Genomic DNA, 15,296 nt, shown 5'->3' on the forward strand with positions numbered 1-15,296 from the left:
TACTTACCGAGTTCTTATGGGTTTAGAGCACTGCTGAAAACTCTTGAGCTAAGACATACACAGAACAAAGATGGGAACATTGGTTTAGTTACCTTGTCAGGCAAAGCCACAGCAGTAATTCCAGCAGGGCAAACTGTAGTGGTAGAGGGATCTGCAAATGTTCCCTGTACTTCAGTTGACACTTGTGCTATCGTTGAACACCCCTCCCATTCTTCTTTGCCCGGTGGGCTTTGTGTTAAAACTTGCCTGGTAACACTTCCTACGCGAGCTCCATACAAAGTGCCTGTAATGATAACAAATGAAACCGAACAAGATGTCACCATTCCATCCACTGGGGTTATCGCAGAGCTTGGAGTTTTCCAATGCATCCTGTCACAGCACAATGTCACCTGTGCAAATGAATCGACCTTGGACAAGACACCTTTGAATTTTAACTTCGGTGACTCTCCGATTCCACAGGAATGGAAAGAGCGAATAACTAAACAACTCAACGACATTCCCGAAGTATTCGCTTTTCATGATTTGGACTTTGGGTGTACGAGCAAAGTGAAACACTCCATCCATCTTAATGATCCGACTCCCTTTAAGCATCGTGCACGGCCTATACACCCTCAAGACCTTGAAGCGGTGCGCAAACACCTCCAAGAGTTGCTCGCTGCAGGTGTAATAAGAGAGTCTCAGTCACCTTACTCGTCTCCCATTGTCGTAGTGAGAAAACGAAACAACGATGTCCGTCTATGTATCGACTTCCGCAAACTGAATCTGCAAACAAGGAAAGACTCGTATGCTCTTCCAAACTTAGAGGAGACTTTCTCAGCCCTCACAGGATCCAAGTGGTTTACCGTCCTCGATCTTAAATCTGGATATTACCAGATTGAAGTCGAGGAGGCAGACAAAGAAAAGACAGCATTTGTAACGCCCCTTGGTTTCTGGGAGTTCAACCGCATGCCGCAGGGCATAACCAATGCCCCAAGCACTTTCCAGCGGCTGATGGAGCGGTGTGTTGGCGATATGAACTTACACGAGGTGCTAGTCTTTCTAGATGATCTCATCATCTTCTCCGATAGTTTGGAGGAACACGAACGTCGACTCATGCGAGTACTTCATCGCCTTAAAGAGTACGGACTTAAGTTATCGCCGGAAAAATGTAAATTTTTTCAAACCACAGTCAAATACCTCGGTCACGTAATCTCTGAAAGCGGTGTCGAAACAGATCCCGAAAAGATTCAGGCCCTCAAGACCTGGCCACGACCCAAGAATCTAAAGGAACTGAGATCCTTTTTAGGATTTTCTGGCTACTACAGACGCTTCATAAAAGGGTACTCGTCTATAGTACGCCCACTGAACGAACTGACCCGTGGTTACCCACCACTTCGCAAAAAGTCAAAGACCAAAGAATCCGACCAAACCTACTTTGATCCCAAACTGCCTTTTGAGAGCCGATGGACCACAGACTGTCAGAAAGCTTTTGATTCCATCATAGAAAAGCTAACATCAGCACCTATCTTAGGTTTTGCAGACCCAAAGCTGCCTTACATACTCCATACCGATGCCAGTACCACCGGCTTAGGTGCAGCACTCTATCAAGAGCAGGAGGGTCAGCTTAGGGCCATAGCTTTTGCCAGTCGTGGGTTATCGAGAAGTGAAGCACGTTACCCAGCTCACAAGCTGGAGTTCCTAGCACTCAAATGGTCAGTAACTGAAAAGTTCCACGATTATTTGTATGGTGGTCAGTTCACGGTAGTTACAGATAGTAACCCCCTCACCTACATACTGACCTCTGCTAAATTAGACGCCACAAGCTACAGGTGGCTTGCAGCTTTGTCCAACTACAACTTTAAGTTGCAGTATAGAGCTGGCAAGCAAAACCTAGATGCAGATGGGTTATCTAGACGTCCTCATGGTGAACTTGTTAATGATGTTCAGTCCAGGAAAGAGCAGGAACGTGTAAGCCGGTTTGTAGAGCATCACTTAGCTGACACTGACACTACAGAGCTTGTAACGAGCGACGTGGTCCAAGCGATCTGTCAAAACCACTTTGTTAGGATCACAGACGACAGTCAGGACAGTAGTGTTACACTTGTAGAGTCACTTACCGTCTCAGCTGATGCGATTCCAGAACTATATCTCTCAGGAGATCATGGTTTACCCACCATCCCTGCTATGTCCCATTCTGAACTGAGAGTCAAACAAAGAGCGGACTCGACAATCAGACAAGTCATTGAGCAGATTGAACATGGTCAAACACCTCCACCATCTGTTCGAAAGGAACTCCCAGATCTCCCTCTTCTACTCCGGGAACTAAAACGTTTGGAGATGAAAAATGAGGTGTTGTACAGAAAAAGACAAGACGGAGACCAAGTGACCCACCAGCTCGTTCTTCCTGAGGAGCTCAGAGCTCCTGTGCTTCAAAGTTTGCACAATGATATGGGCCACTTAGGTATAGACAGAACCCTCGATCTGGTCAGAACACGATTTTATTGGCCGCGAATGGCAACAGATGTCGAGCAAAAAGTAAAAACTTGTGATCGGTGTATACGCAGAAAATGTCCTCCAGAGAAAGCAGCTAGTCTGGTCAATATAACAACCACCCGACCATTAGAGCTAGTTTGTATGGACTTTCTCTGTCTGGAACCCGACAGCAGTAATACAAGTAACATCCTTGTAATGACTGATCATTACACTAAATTTGCCCTTGCATTGCCCACTGCCAATCAGAAGTCAAAGACAGTCGCCAGGTGCCTGTGGGACCAGTTCATCGTCCACTATGGCATACCTGAGCGTCTGCATAGTGATCAGGGTCCTGATTTCGAGGCAAAACTAATCAAAGACCTCTGTGAAATTTCAGGCATAAAGAAAATAAGAACTACCCCGTACCACCCACGTGGTAATCCCACTGAAAGATTCAACAGAACGTTACTGAGCATGTTGGGAACACTTGAGTCCAAACAAAAGTCCCACTGGAAAGAATACGTGATGCCGTTGGTACATGCATACAACTGCACTCGTAGTGATGTGACAGGGTTCACTCCCTATGAATTGATGTTTGGAAGAAAACCCAGATTAGCAGTTGATCTTGCATTCGGACTTCCACTCAACAAAGACCGAAAAGTTACTCACATGCAGTACGTTGAAAGTCTCAAGAAACGGCTCGAAGAAAGCTACAAGTTAGCTTCACAGAATGCACAGAAAGTGGCAGACAAAAACAAGGCCAGGTTTGACAGCAAAATCACAGTTTCTGAACTAGAACCAGGAGACAGGGTTTTAGTAAGAAATGTGAGGCTGCGTGGTAAAAATAAACTTGCTGATAAGTGGGAGGCAGATATCCACGTCGTAGTCAAACGTGCAGGAAGCTTACCTGTTTACACGGTGAAACCAGAATCAAAGCAAGGTCCCTCACGAACGCTACACAGAGACCTTTTGCTTCCCTGCAGTTTTCTACCTGTTGCCACAGCAGACATACCTGACCCAGAGCCAATTCGCCGTCCTAAGACACGTCAAACGGCTGCCACAGAAAGCAATGATGAAGAAGAGCTGATGGAACTTGACAATGAACTGTTGATTCCATGGGTTGAGGATTCCCCATGTGAAGAAATGAGATTCACTACCGTGCATGAGTATCCAAAACCTTCTCGAAAACCAGACATGACAAACTTACCTGATTGTGACTTACCTGAAATCCCTGCTAATGTGGAAAACAATACACATGTGGATGAACTTACCGATGAAACACCTGTTGAAAACATCCCGGATGGAGACAATACAGGAAACGACAAACCTATGGAAATTGAAACAGAACTGACAACAGAGGAAACTACTGAGGATTCAGTCAAGGAACCAGAGAACCACTCAAGTGACTCACTTGATGAAATGGACAATGATGATCCCATTGTAACTCAACCAGTAAGGCGATCAGAAAGAGTCCGACATCCTCCAAAAAGACTTGAGTATCCTAATTTTGGAAATCCTTTAGTGACAGTTGTTAAGTCGCTATTTCAAGGGTTGAGTGCAGCCTTCTCAGAGTCTCTTACTACAACAGACTATTGGTCTGACATGCAACGAGACGTGCATGATATTTAGCAGGGGAGGGTGTAACCCAGCACAGAAAATGACCTATTTTCTGTTTTTATTGGTTTAAATGTATTTGTCATTTTATTTTGAAAAACATTATTTTGGAAAGAGGAAGTGTTGTTTGCTTTCCATAGCTTCACTCTTCCTGTGTTTTGGTCACATTGGATGATCTTGACCTTCTCATTCGTCAAGAATGACGTTAGTCCCGCCCTCCATGCTGTGGACCTCTGCGCATTAGTTTAGCGGATATTTTCCACTCAGACAATGAGAGAGAGGAGTTTTCAGAGGGTCCGAGCACAAATCACGGGTCATTCTGTGGATGGGAGCACAAACTGTGAAGTCACAAGGCTGCTTCCCTGATCGTGTGGTTGCAGTAAAACTTCATCTTGGTGAGTTTCCATCCTAGCAGGCGTTGTAAACAACTATTTGTGCTGTTGAAATGATAACACCAAACATGTGTTTTGTTAGTGGATGGGAGCACAAACTCTGAGGCCACGAGGCTGTTTCCCCGACCGTGTGTTTGCAGTAAAACTTCATCTTGGTGAGTTCTGAACCATGTTGCTGCAGACGCCATGTTAGCTTCATTAGCAATACACTAAAGCTGATCGCGGGTGGGTTTTTATGTTTTAAGGCAACAGAAATGCAACTTTTGTTTAACTTTTGGTTCTGCCATTGGAGATTTAAGTTTATAATAGTACCACAGTGTATTTTATTTTCATTTTGCACTGTTTTCTGGTAAATGTGTTGGTAATATTGATCTTGAATGTACTTTTTCTGTTCCAAATTGTGAAATGCTGATTGTGGTGTTGAAGTGGAAGCTCAGAAAGGCTTTTTCTGCCACAAGGGATAAGTTCCAGTAATGTATCCCTAAAGAAAGATAAAAAAAAAGAAATACTTGTATTTCATTTGTTGATTTACAAAGAGATTAAAGAACAGTTTAAAAATCAATCATTTCATTGGTTAAAAATATACACTAGTAATCATAAATTCATGGTTAAATCAGTGTCAATGAGAGGGATAAATTCATTTTTTACATGAGTTAAAAAGTCAGTTCATGTACAACAGATATTTTGAGTTAAAACATGCATGTATGTTATATTGCTGAATATTGGTACATTGGTAATATAATTTGATTGAAGATAAACAAAAAGCATAGCTATGTAAAGAGAAAGGATAATGAACACTGTTAGGTTGTATACAATAATACTATAATTATTGTGTGCAGGCTAGGTATTATAGCTTGATTAAGAAACCTCCGGATTGGACGTTGGAACGCTGGATACCTGGATTCTTCTCTGGACAGAGATGGCGAGTCAAGCCCAAACTGAACCAACCTTTGGACCGAGGAGCATCAGTCTTCTCTCACAACCAACCAAGTGGTAACAACACAAACTACCACAACACCGGAAAAGGAACTGAACTGAGATAAATCACGACTATACGACTACACGACTAAAAAGGACGAAACAAAACACTGAGCTCAGTAAAGACTTGTGGGGTTTTATTTTATTTTATTTTATTTTCGAGATGCCGGCTTATTGTGAATTTTGTTAATTGTATATAGTTTTGTTTGCTTATTTTTCCTGAAATATTATACTCGTTCTTGCTCATTTCTTGCCTCCAGCCATTTCATTTCACTCAAATCTCAGTTGTTCCTGTACTCCTGCCGAACCTAGCAACTGGTCTATATACTTTCACCTTATTAACATCAGTCAGGGGTTACATATGTGTTGGTTTGTATTTATCGGTGTGCTGCTGAGGAAAGCCCTGGACTCAGTGTGTTAGAGTGTTTACGGTGATGGAGGCAGGCTGTGTCGAGGTGACGGTGTCCCGCATGGCGCCGGGCCTCCGCCGCCAGAGGCCGCCATGTTTCCTGCTGTGTGGATTCATTCAGAGAGTTTCCTCTGAGTCCTGCGTCGCTCCAGCTTCCGACCAGACGCCGTCAGTTTTATCTCCTCATGTCATATCGTCACTGCATATCCAACCAGAGCTGCGACCGAACGAGACGAACGAGGTCAGATTGAAGAAGACACCGTTCTGGAGAAAGAAAGAAAAATAAATGGTGCAGTCATGAAGGACACGACTGGTTTTTTAACTCAAAGAGTCTTTGTTCAGCTCAGATTCCGGTGACCTGAGTGGACCTGGGGGGGAGGGGGGCAGAGGGAGGGGGGCAGGAAGAAAAAACATCTTTGGATGACAGTGGGAGTAAAGTGTTTGTGTGTCAGAATGAAAGAGTCTGAACAGGAAGACAAAAGAAAAGGATGAGCTTTCTCTCGACTGAACAACTGAGAGTTTTAGGAAAGAAAAACATTTCTGAATGTGTGCAGAGTTTAACAAAAGGCTTTTGTCTTCAACAGTTCTTCCTCCTCTTCTCTCTTCTTTTCATCCTCCTTTCTTCCACTCTTTCCTTTTCGCTCTTCGAGGTGATTTTCCTCGTTTTCAGACGTGGAGCGACTGGATGTTGTGAGGAAGTTAAAGTTTCTTTCACCACATCACAGCGTTTTAATCACCATCAGTCAGTTTTTAACTACAAGCTTCACTCAAACAAGATTTAACTTGTTTCTGCACAAATATAAATGTCTGATGTTCAAATGATAGATTTATAACTACAGAAAAACTGAAAACAAACAAATTCTCTCATCTGAAAATCCAAAAATGGAGGTTTTTGTAAATCTAATTTATCATTTTAGTAAAAGGGAAACCACTAATAAAGTATCACAGTGTGTGTCTGAGGGTGAAATAAGTCGAGCTGACAGTTTTTAATACTGTTGTTAAACCCAATATCTGAAACAGTCTCCAGAATAATCAGATAAAATCAAAGCAGATTACTTGGAAGCCGGTTAGTTTGTTATTTATCCAGCCAAAAATGTCCTGCAGTCAGTTAATTCAACTTCAGACTTAATTAAGCAGTTACATTACAGTTTCCTCTCATTTCTTTCTCTAATCTTTGTGAGTTGTGCAGACGTCCTCACAGTTTATTCTCATGGTCTGTAACTAACCGCTGTCACAAACACTGAACTGAAACTCCACCATGATCTCACTTTATTTGAATTAAATGATTAAAGACGACGAACCGGCCCGACCTCTTGCGGTCTCAGACGTTGTTCGGCTGTAATTGACTCATTAGCGGTCGTCGCTTCAGTTTGATAAATGAAATGGCTGCTCTGTACATCCTCCAGTTACAGACTGCACATCTCAGAAAGGAGCTAATTGATGCCTGAAAGCAGTTAAAGATTTCAAAGCACTTCCAGTCTGCAATTAGGAGACGTCAAGCGAGGAGCCGGAGGTCTGCAGGAACTCTGGGAGTGAGCGGCCTGAAGGCGGAGGAGGACGGATCCGAAGCCTCCTCAGCTTAGAGGAGCTGGTTCTGCCGAACATCAACAAATTCTGGACGCAAAATGTCAGAGAGTCGGTCGATCAGCGACGGACCGTCTGACATTTGCAGCTCTGTGGAAAGAGTTTGGTTTCCAGAGGAGCGTCTGAGCAGCAGGGCAGTGATCTGAGGCAAAACCCGACGTCCTAATGAACTCCGTCAGTGAGCAGGAGCTCCGAACGGCTGGGAGGAAACCTGCAGAAACAGGAGTTATTTATAAGTGGAGGCTGACGTAGGTGTGGCTGCAGGTTGACGGCGGCAGGAAGACGAGCGGGGCGTGAAACAGCTTTTCAGGCAGCGACTCAGCAGGCGGTGATGTAAAGATTCACAAGCAGGTCAGATGTCTTTCTGCTCCGGGTTTAATACGTTTCCCTGCGAGGTCTCTACTCCTGACTGAGTTTATTTCCTTCCTGAAGCCAGCCGCTGTGCGAACGCGACAGATTCCACCTGCCTCTGTGGGCAGAGACACTTTAAGCAGCCGGGTTTATGTTTCCTACGTCACTGGGTTGAGCAGCGAATGAACTTAAAACCGCTGAATGGATAAAAAGCATGAGTGAGATCACTGTAACTTTTACCGTAACTTTTATCGTAACTTTTACCGTAACTTCTGTGCATATAATGAGTCTGTTCTTTTATGAAGAAATTAAGCGTGGTAGTGCGTTTCTAACGATTGGTAACTTGTCAAGGTTTTTCTTGCTCTGCAGAAACAATCAGAGGATTTTATTGAAAGGAAACATTTTGTGACTCGACTAAATCCTGCCCAGCTGCTGCATTAGTGCCAATGGTTTACTTACCTGTGCATGAATAATTTACCATTAATTCATATTATTTTGGATTTTTTTTTTTTCCCCGTTGCACAAACTCTGCCTGGTCCTGCTGTGCTGTTTAACCGCGTTTGATAAAGAGTGAGGAGATTTAGATAAAGAGCAGAAGAAGAGTCCATTAGTCGGTTCGTCTGCTCACTCGGCACATGAACACACCAAACAGGCACTCTGCACACTTTCAGGTAGATTTCATCAGAGACAAAGGGGATAATGACCACACACACACATACTGCTGCATCTGCAGCAGCAGCACATGCGCACGTGCACGTGCACGCCGCTGTTGTTCCTCCTCGCCGGCCCACATACGAAGAGCTGTGCCGTTTCCCACCGTGAGTCACGAAGCCTGGATTCCTCCGCATCGATCTGAAGCCACCCGCCGGCTCCTGACTCAGGCTCTCTGCTAGTCTGCTCACATCAGTCTGCTCACCACACACACACACACACACACACACACACACACTGTAATGGCCTCCCAAAGTTAAACCCCGTACCTCCTTTCTCACGTCAGTAGTAATATGCACACACACACACACACACACACACACTCACTCACACAGAGACACACAGCTGCGAACGCTGAGCTGAAAATTCATCTGGGATGAGAGTGAGTCATGGAAACATCTTCACATTATGAGCCGTCCTCGCCTTGATGTTGCTGGAGCTAATTAAGCCTGGTGCTGCGCCGCTCAGGTCTGTTTGAAGCATCAAGAGGCTCTCTTTAATGCTCTGCTTTACGCAATCCTGTGTCTCCACATTTAATTTGAATATGTTTACAACCCAGGGACCGTGGATGATACAGATCGGCCCCGGAGCAAGGCGCAGGGACGCTTTCCTTCATGGACATTCATTCAGAAACTGTTGGAGGAATAAATACTCATTTATTTTAGCATTCAGGATATTAAATATGTAGAGGAAGAATTAAAGCCCTGTACTGTCAGTAAAGTGGAAAAAGCTCAGGTGGAAGGTATTCCTCAGGTCTTGTTGGTTTTTACACTTCAATCTGTTTTTGAAAACCTGTTTCAACCTTTCTTCTTTGGAAAGTCTGCTGAAGTCTGACATATCATCCAGATTTTAGAGAAAATCTTGAGTTTTGTTTCCCAGATTGGGAACCATTGATCTGAATCCCCTGATCTGATGTAAGAAAAATCCTCAAACAGAAAATATAACGACTTTAGTGGAATTAAGAGACTGAAAACGCCTGTGGAGATGAAGGACACCTCTCCTCCACAGGTGCCTCGGCTCCAGCGAAGCGTCGGTCCACACTGCCCTCTGCTGTCGCCGTGGTGTTATTGCCCCGCGGTGCTGATGTTGCCCCTGCAGCAGGGTGGAAATCTCACACTGATGGTGAATGTGTGTGTTCTCCCTCGCAGGATCGGCGTGCTGTGTGCGTACGCCGCCAACCAGAACCTGAGCTCCCAGGTGAAGAGCGTCCGCCGGCTGGTCAACAGCAACATGAGGGACCTGCACACGTTCGCCAACGACACGCCGGTGGTGAGAGCCAGTGAACCGCTTACCCCCCGTCAGTCACATCAGGAGAACAGTCATCTGCAAATGAGAGCAGAAAAGCTTCTCGTTCAGCTCGTGATGGGATTGGAATGAAGCAGGAGAAATTGTTCCGTCACGCTGAAATAAAAACCTCAAACTTCAGATTCAGCGTTACACGTGCGAACAGCTCCTCTGTTAAAGCAGTGATGCCTTCGTGTGATCCTGTCAGGGTGGGAACACAGAGTTTTCTCACCTCCTGTGAATGAGTGAGGTTCGGTCTCAGGCTGTGTTTGGTTCTTTCATTGCATTTAACTCAGATCGGACTGTGAATCCGTGTTGTTTGCGTCCCTGGATCACACTCTGCTCTGCTCTGTCTCCCGTTCGCAGCAAATTGATTACCTGATCTCCCAATACGCCACCGCCAAGAGCAAAGTCGTCTACGACCTGGACAGTAAGTGGAGCTGAACTCTGTGTGCCGGTCGCAGTGGACCCGCCGAGCCTCCGCCTCCCCCTGCTTTCCCGTCACATGTGTGACAGAACTGGGTCTCCATCGCTGTTCCGGCGGCGGCGGCGGCGCCGGAAGTTCTCCTGAGGATTCATCCTTCCTGGAAACCAGTGTTTCTCTCTGTAGCAGCTGATCAGATGGCTGGATAGCAGTCAGGAGGAGGACTCATTTCCTGTGTGTTTCCTGTCAGACATCGGGCCGTTGCTGGGGGGACGGATCCACCACCAGCTGGAGAAAGAGGTCCATCCTGCCCTGGACCAGGTTCTCAACATGGCTGGAGGTACGTCTGCTCCTCATTTACTCTGTCAGCCTCAGGCGCTGCTGTAACAGGAAGGGGCTCCCAACTCTTGACCGGGTCAAAATCAGACTTCTACCTGTCGAAAATCAACCTTTTCACATAAAATACAAATCAGACAGGATAAAGACCAACACAGACAGATCAGAGCAATAAAGTCAAATAATGGATCCATCATGTCGATCGCTTCTTTCTCATTACTGTGTGTTTTGGGTGCTGAGAAGCTCCTGTTGGCTGCTGTAATGGTTCTGGTAGTTTTTGAGTTTTTGAGACTTGAGCAAAACTCGTATTACGGTAATAAGAACATGAAGCTGGTGGTGAGAAGATGAGACAATCCTTTATTTGTCCCACAATGTGGACATTTTCATTGTTGCAGCAGCTGCAATATTTGACTTTCTTGCATGAAACTGTTGGTAATGATTGGAAATATGGCAGAGATGATGCTGTTATTGCACAGAAAGAATGAATGAATGAATGACGTGTACAGTATTGCACACAGGGAGCAGTGTTTGTTTGGTGTTGGACTCTTTTTCTAAATCTTTGTATCATTTGCTTCTTCACAAAGTGAAAATCGAGCGAGCCATCAAAGGTAAAAGGAAGTCCATGTCGGACCAGTTTGACCCCTGACCTTTGACACCAGTGTTGAGTTCTCCCCTCTGTTTGAGTTGCTCTTTACTGAAACCATCAGACGAATGAGATGAGTTAAAACTGCAGCTCAGATTCTGATTCGCCCTTCAGCATGCCGACCCGATCAATCATTTTTATGGGCCAACAGAACAGATCTGTCAAGTTCTCCATCACATGCGCAAACAGATTGTCTTCCCATAAAAATCCCCTCCTGCAGTTTTAAATCATCGGCATTTGTTGATTTTTTTATACCCTCAGTCAAACGCCAGCCTGCAGTGGAACACTTCCTGTCTCCTCTTTGCTCCTCTGTGTTCTTCCCCATGTGAAGTTCTGTATGAGCAGTGACGTGCCTCTGTCGGTCTGGTGTTTCTCCTCCTTACCTCAAATTAACACATTTAACTATGAGATTCACTCAAAATGTGTTTGGATTTTAAGAGTGAGCAATAAAAAAGTGCATGTGTCACGGTATGGATATATAAAAGCAGTCCGAAGGTTTAACAGAGGGCCATAAATGCCTTAAAACAGTCAGCTATCGCACTTTCAACAACACAGCTCTGTCTGATCAGATGTTAAATTAAAGATTTTACAGTTTTTTGGGGAGAGAAGAGGTTTTATCAGTCATCACTGGTTAAAGTTACCAAACATTAGCAGTTGATTAAGTTTTAAAAAGTGTTTCTAAATTATGGAAAATGAAACGTAACTAAAGTTGTGCTTCAATTGTCTTTTATTTTGAAGGATTTAAGTCTTGTTAATCTGTAGATAATCTGTAGTCTATTAGCTGAGCTGTCCGCACTGTGCAGATCAGTCAGATTTTATCAGATTCACTCAATAAGTTCAGTTTTTGAGATGTGAATTGGTTAGATGGAGGAAGACGTTGAGTTTAATGTCCAGGTAAGCGACTGTTCATGTTGATATCATCGCCACGGAATCAGAGGGACTCGTGTTAACGCTGAGCAAAGATCTAGAGCGCTCAACTTTTAAATTTTAAAGTGAAATTCTAGCAGAGTCGATGTGATTGCTAAAGCTAAACCTGTTGAGTAGCTGCAGCGGGGCGTCCGTCTGTAGCGCCGCCGTCTGAACATTGTGTTCTTCCTCCTGCGATCTCCCTTAAAACAACAAACGTCTGTTTTAGCATTTCTGATCCTGTTTAATGTTCAAGCTGCTGCAGGCGAACGTCGGGCTGCTAACCGGCTCTGACTGCCGTCTCTGGGAAACCGTCTCGTACTTCATCTGAAAGTCCTTTAATGGAAGCGAACAGAGGAACATTATGCAAAGAATCCTGTTTGTGCTTCATTTGCTGGAAGCCATGCAGCCGCATGCAAAGTGAAGCAAAGCACCCAGCAAAGTCTCTTCAGATGTCATATTCCCACTAGTGTTAGAACACACTGAAATATGAATACACACTCTGAATACACACCCTGAATGCCAGATTTCATTATCAGTGTCCGAGCATCGACCAGAAAGTGGTGAGACACACTCAGTCTTATGAGTCTGGGTGTCTCTCTTGGGTAGAAGTATAAGAACAAGAGGAAATACATAAAAGAGAGGCTCAAACTCCAGATGCAGCTCGTTGAAGACGTTGTGTTTGGTTTCAGCCATGAGGGAAACCCGGGAGGCCCTGGAGAACGTCAGCGTGTCTCTGGAGGTCCTCCAGGAAGGGACGGGCAAGCTGAACTTCAACCTGAGCCTGGTCCGGACCAGCATCAACCGCACGCTCAGCGACCCGGGCTGCCACGACGAGGAGTCGGACGCCACCACCGCACAGCTGTGCCGCAACATCCGCCAGTCTCTGTCCCAGCTGCAGATCGGCGCCAACTTCACCCGGGTAACGCCCCGCCTTTATAAAGTCAGCATGCCGTTTCCTGCTGACTCCTTTAACCCCGTAAACGTTTGTGTTCCAGCTGCCCCGAGTCGACGCTCAGCTGCAGAAAATGAACCAGGTGTTGAAAACAGACCTCAGCGCCATCGTCCACAGAGTGAGTCCCGTCCAGTGAGGACGTCTCGGTGTTGTCCAGCACGCCGTCTGACTGTTGTTTACCTATTGAAAACAGGGATTCTCTGCTCTGAACGACACGCCGCACATGGTGACGGAGCAGACCCGGAGTGTGGTGGAGAGTGAGTGACTTCCTGTTTGCCTGCCCACACTGCTCTGGTCTAGAGCTGCAGACACACAGTCAAACACACTCACACACTCGAGGGAGGTTCAGGGGCTCACCTGCAGTGTTTCTCCTCCCTCTGCTCTGTTCGCCGCTCCGTTACCCGCCGCGGTTCATCCTCGCCGCGTGGATCCGCGTCTCAGCCGTCCAGAACCTGGTGGACGGCATCGGCCACAACATCAGCAGCTTCTCCAAAGCCTTCCCCCTGCAGAGCTGCCTGTCCAACTTCACCATCTTCATCAGCCACGCCCACGCCAAGATCGAGGACTACTACCCCGAAATCGACAAGCTGGACTTCTACAGGTACGGCGGGGGAGCGGGTCCTTGTGAAGCGGCTCGGGTCTCAGGTTCGGGGCTGAGGTCTCCGTCCGCCTGCAGGTGGATCGGCTGCATCACCCTGTGCTGCATGGTGGTCCTGGTCCTGGCCTTCAACTACCTGGGCCTGCTGTGTGGCACTCTGGGATACGACAAGCACGCCTCGCCCACCACGCGAGGATGCATCTCCAACACGGGAGGGACCATGCTCATGGCGTAAGAGCCTCAGGCCCACGTCTCGCCGTTGGCGTGTGGCTCGGGCGGGACTGCAGTGAGCTGAGAGGTGTGTGTGTGTACGTCTCATCGTCCTCGCCCTGTGTGTGTCTGTCCACAGCGGCGTGGGATTCAGCTTCCTCTTCTCCTGGGTGCTGATGGGACTGGTGACCGTCCTCTTCCTCGCCGGGGGAAACCTGGAGAAGCTGCTGTGCGAGCCGTTCCACTCCAAAGACCTCTTCAAGGCGAGTCGTCCCGGTGGATGTGTGGTGAACCTGAGGAGTGTTGCTGGTTCGAGTCCTGCTTTTCAACATGCCCCTCCCTCGCTGCTCCGGCAGGTCGTCGACACGCCGCATCTGATCCACCCCGAGTGGAAGAACTTCATCCCCGGATACATGTACAACGACTCCGAGCTGGAGCTGACGGCCGAGAGCCTGTACAGGTACCCAGGACCCCCCCCCCTTCCCCAAGCTTCATCGTTTTGAGAAGACGTTTGACACAAAGCTCAGTCTTTAACCCGTTCCGGCTCCTTAACGCTGCTTTTCTGAACCGACTCCGCTGCTTCCTGCTGCTTTTTATCCAACGATTTCAGCAGATTTCATCATTTCCCTCCAGTGAGAAGCTGTGTAGTTCACTGGCACGCACACACACACACACACACACACACACACACACACACACACACACACACACACACACACACACACACACACACACACTTGTTATATTTCCAAATAAAGCTTCCTGTTAGAGAACAAGCGGTGCTGCTCTCTGCTCATTATGGGAAGACGAACACAGGAAGCAGTCATGTACTTCCTGTCCGTCTCACTGGAGGGCAGCAGATGTTTCACTATGAGGAAAACCTAGAAAGTGACTTTCCTCCCCCTCCCTCTGTTTTTCTTCTCCTTGTTCTTCTTCCAGCACGTGCAAACTGAACAGAGGTATTTATTCAGCCATGCGTCTGGACAAAGTCTTCAACGTCTCGTCTTTCCTCAACACCTCTGTGGTCAGTAAACTGTACACACACCACAACACTCACTCTAATGAGTAAGATCATGTCTGTGAAATGGCCAAGTGAAATCAACGTCTTTTTATTGTTTTTCAACAGTTAAACAGACAAACAACCCCCCCACCCCTGCTATAGATCAGAAAAAATAAAAATATACAACGCTTGAATACATTAAATAAAATGTTTGCCTGTCAGCAGACACACTTTCAAAGTAAGACAAAGATGGCAGCCACTGATCTTAAAGTTTTCCAGTGGAATCTGTTGTGGTTTGTTGGATTTTTTCCAAATGTAAATGATTCCATAACCTCCTTCATCCAATGACCAAATGTTGGTGGACATGAATCTTTCCATTTCTATAAATACAATTAATAGTTAAAGCTTTGGTTTCATGTTTCTGTTGACTGAGCAGAACTAGACTTTGTG

The 15,296-nt window shown here is 46.1% G+C and overlaps 2 protein-coding genes across 5 annotated transcripts in view; both read left to right on the plus strand.

Annotated features, from left to right (window-relative positions):
- prom1a (prominin 1a) overlaps positions 1-15,296 on the plus strand; it is a 65,442-nt gene that overhangs the window by 39,943 nt on the left and 10,203 nt on the right. For both annotated transcript variants that reach the window (XM_030101494.1, XM_030101500.1), the window contains 11 exons: positions 9,639-9,759; positions 10,141-10,204; positions 10,449-10,538; positions 12,776-13,005; positions 13,082-13,156; positions 13,232-13,295; positions 13,480-13,639; positions 13,715-13,867; positions 13,986-14,109; positions 14,203-14,306; positions 14,786-14,870. In XM_030101494.1, the coding sequence (XP_029957354.1) occupies positions 9,639-9,759; positions 10,141-10,204; positions 10,449-10,538; positions 12,776-13,005; positions 13,082-13,156; positions 13,232-13,295; positions 13,480-13,639; positions 13,715-13,867; positions 13,986-14,109; positions 14,203-14,306; positions 14,786-14,870 (1,270 nt within the window). The remainder of the gene's footprint in view (positions 1-9,638; positions 9,760-10,140; positions 10,205-10,448; positions 10,539-12,775; positions 13,006-13,081; positions 13,157-13,231; positions 13,296-13,479; positions 13,640-13,714; positions 13,868-13,985; positions 14,110-14,202; positions 14,307-14,785; positions 14,871-15,296) is intronic.
- On the plus strand, positions 1,405-5,854 carry LOC115395840 (protein NYNRIN-like). 3 transcript variants are annotated; one of them, XM_030101514.1, is made up of 3 exons: positions 1,405-4,460; positions 4,540-4,612; positions 5,297-5,854. In XM_030101514.1, exon 1 carries the CDS (start codon positions 2,164-2,166, stop codon positions 4,078-4,080), a length of 1,917 nt encoding a protein of 638 aa, XP_029957374.1. In that variant the 5' UTR covers positions 1,405-2,163; the 3' UTR covers positions 4,081-4,460; positions 4,540-4,612; positions 5,297-5,854. The 3 variants fall into 3 exon arrangements, with proteins under 3 accessions (XP_029957374.1, XP_029957362.1, XP_029957367.1); XM_030101502.1 differs by having other exon boundaries at positions 1,405-4,612; XM_030101507.1 differs by having other exon boundaries at positions 4,540-5,854.

This window comes from Salarias fasciatus, chromosome 2 (genome assembly GCF_902148845.1).
Source record: "Salarias fasciatus chromosome 2, fSalaFa1.1, whole genome shotgun sequence".
NCBI lineage: Eukaryota > Metazoa > Chordata > Actinopteri > Blenniiformes > Blenniidae > Salarias > Salarias fasciatus.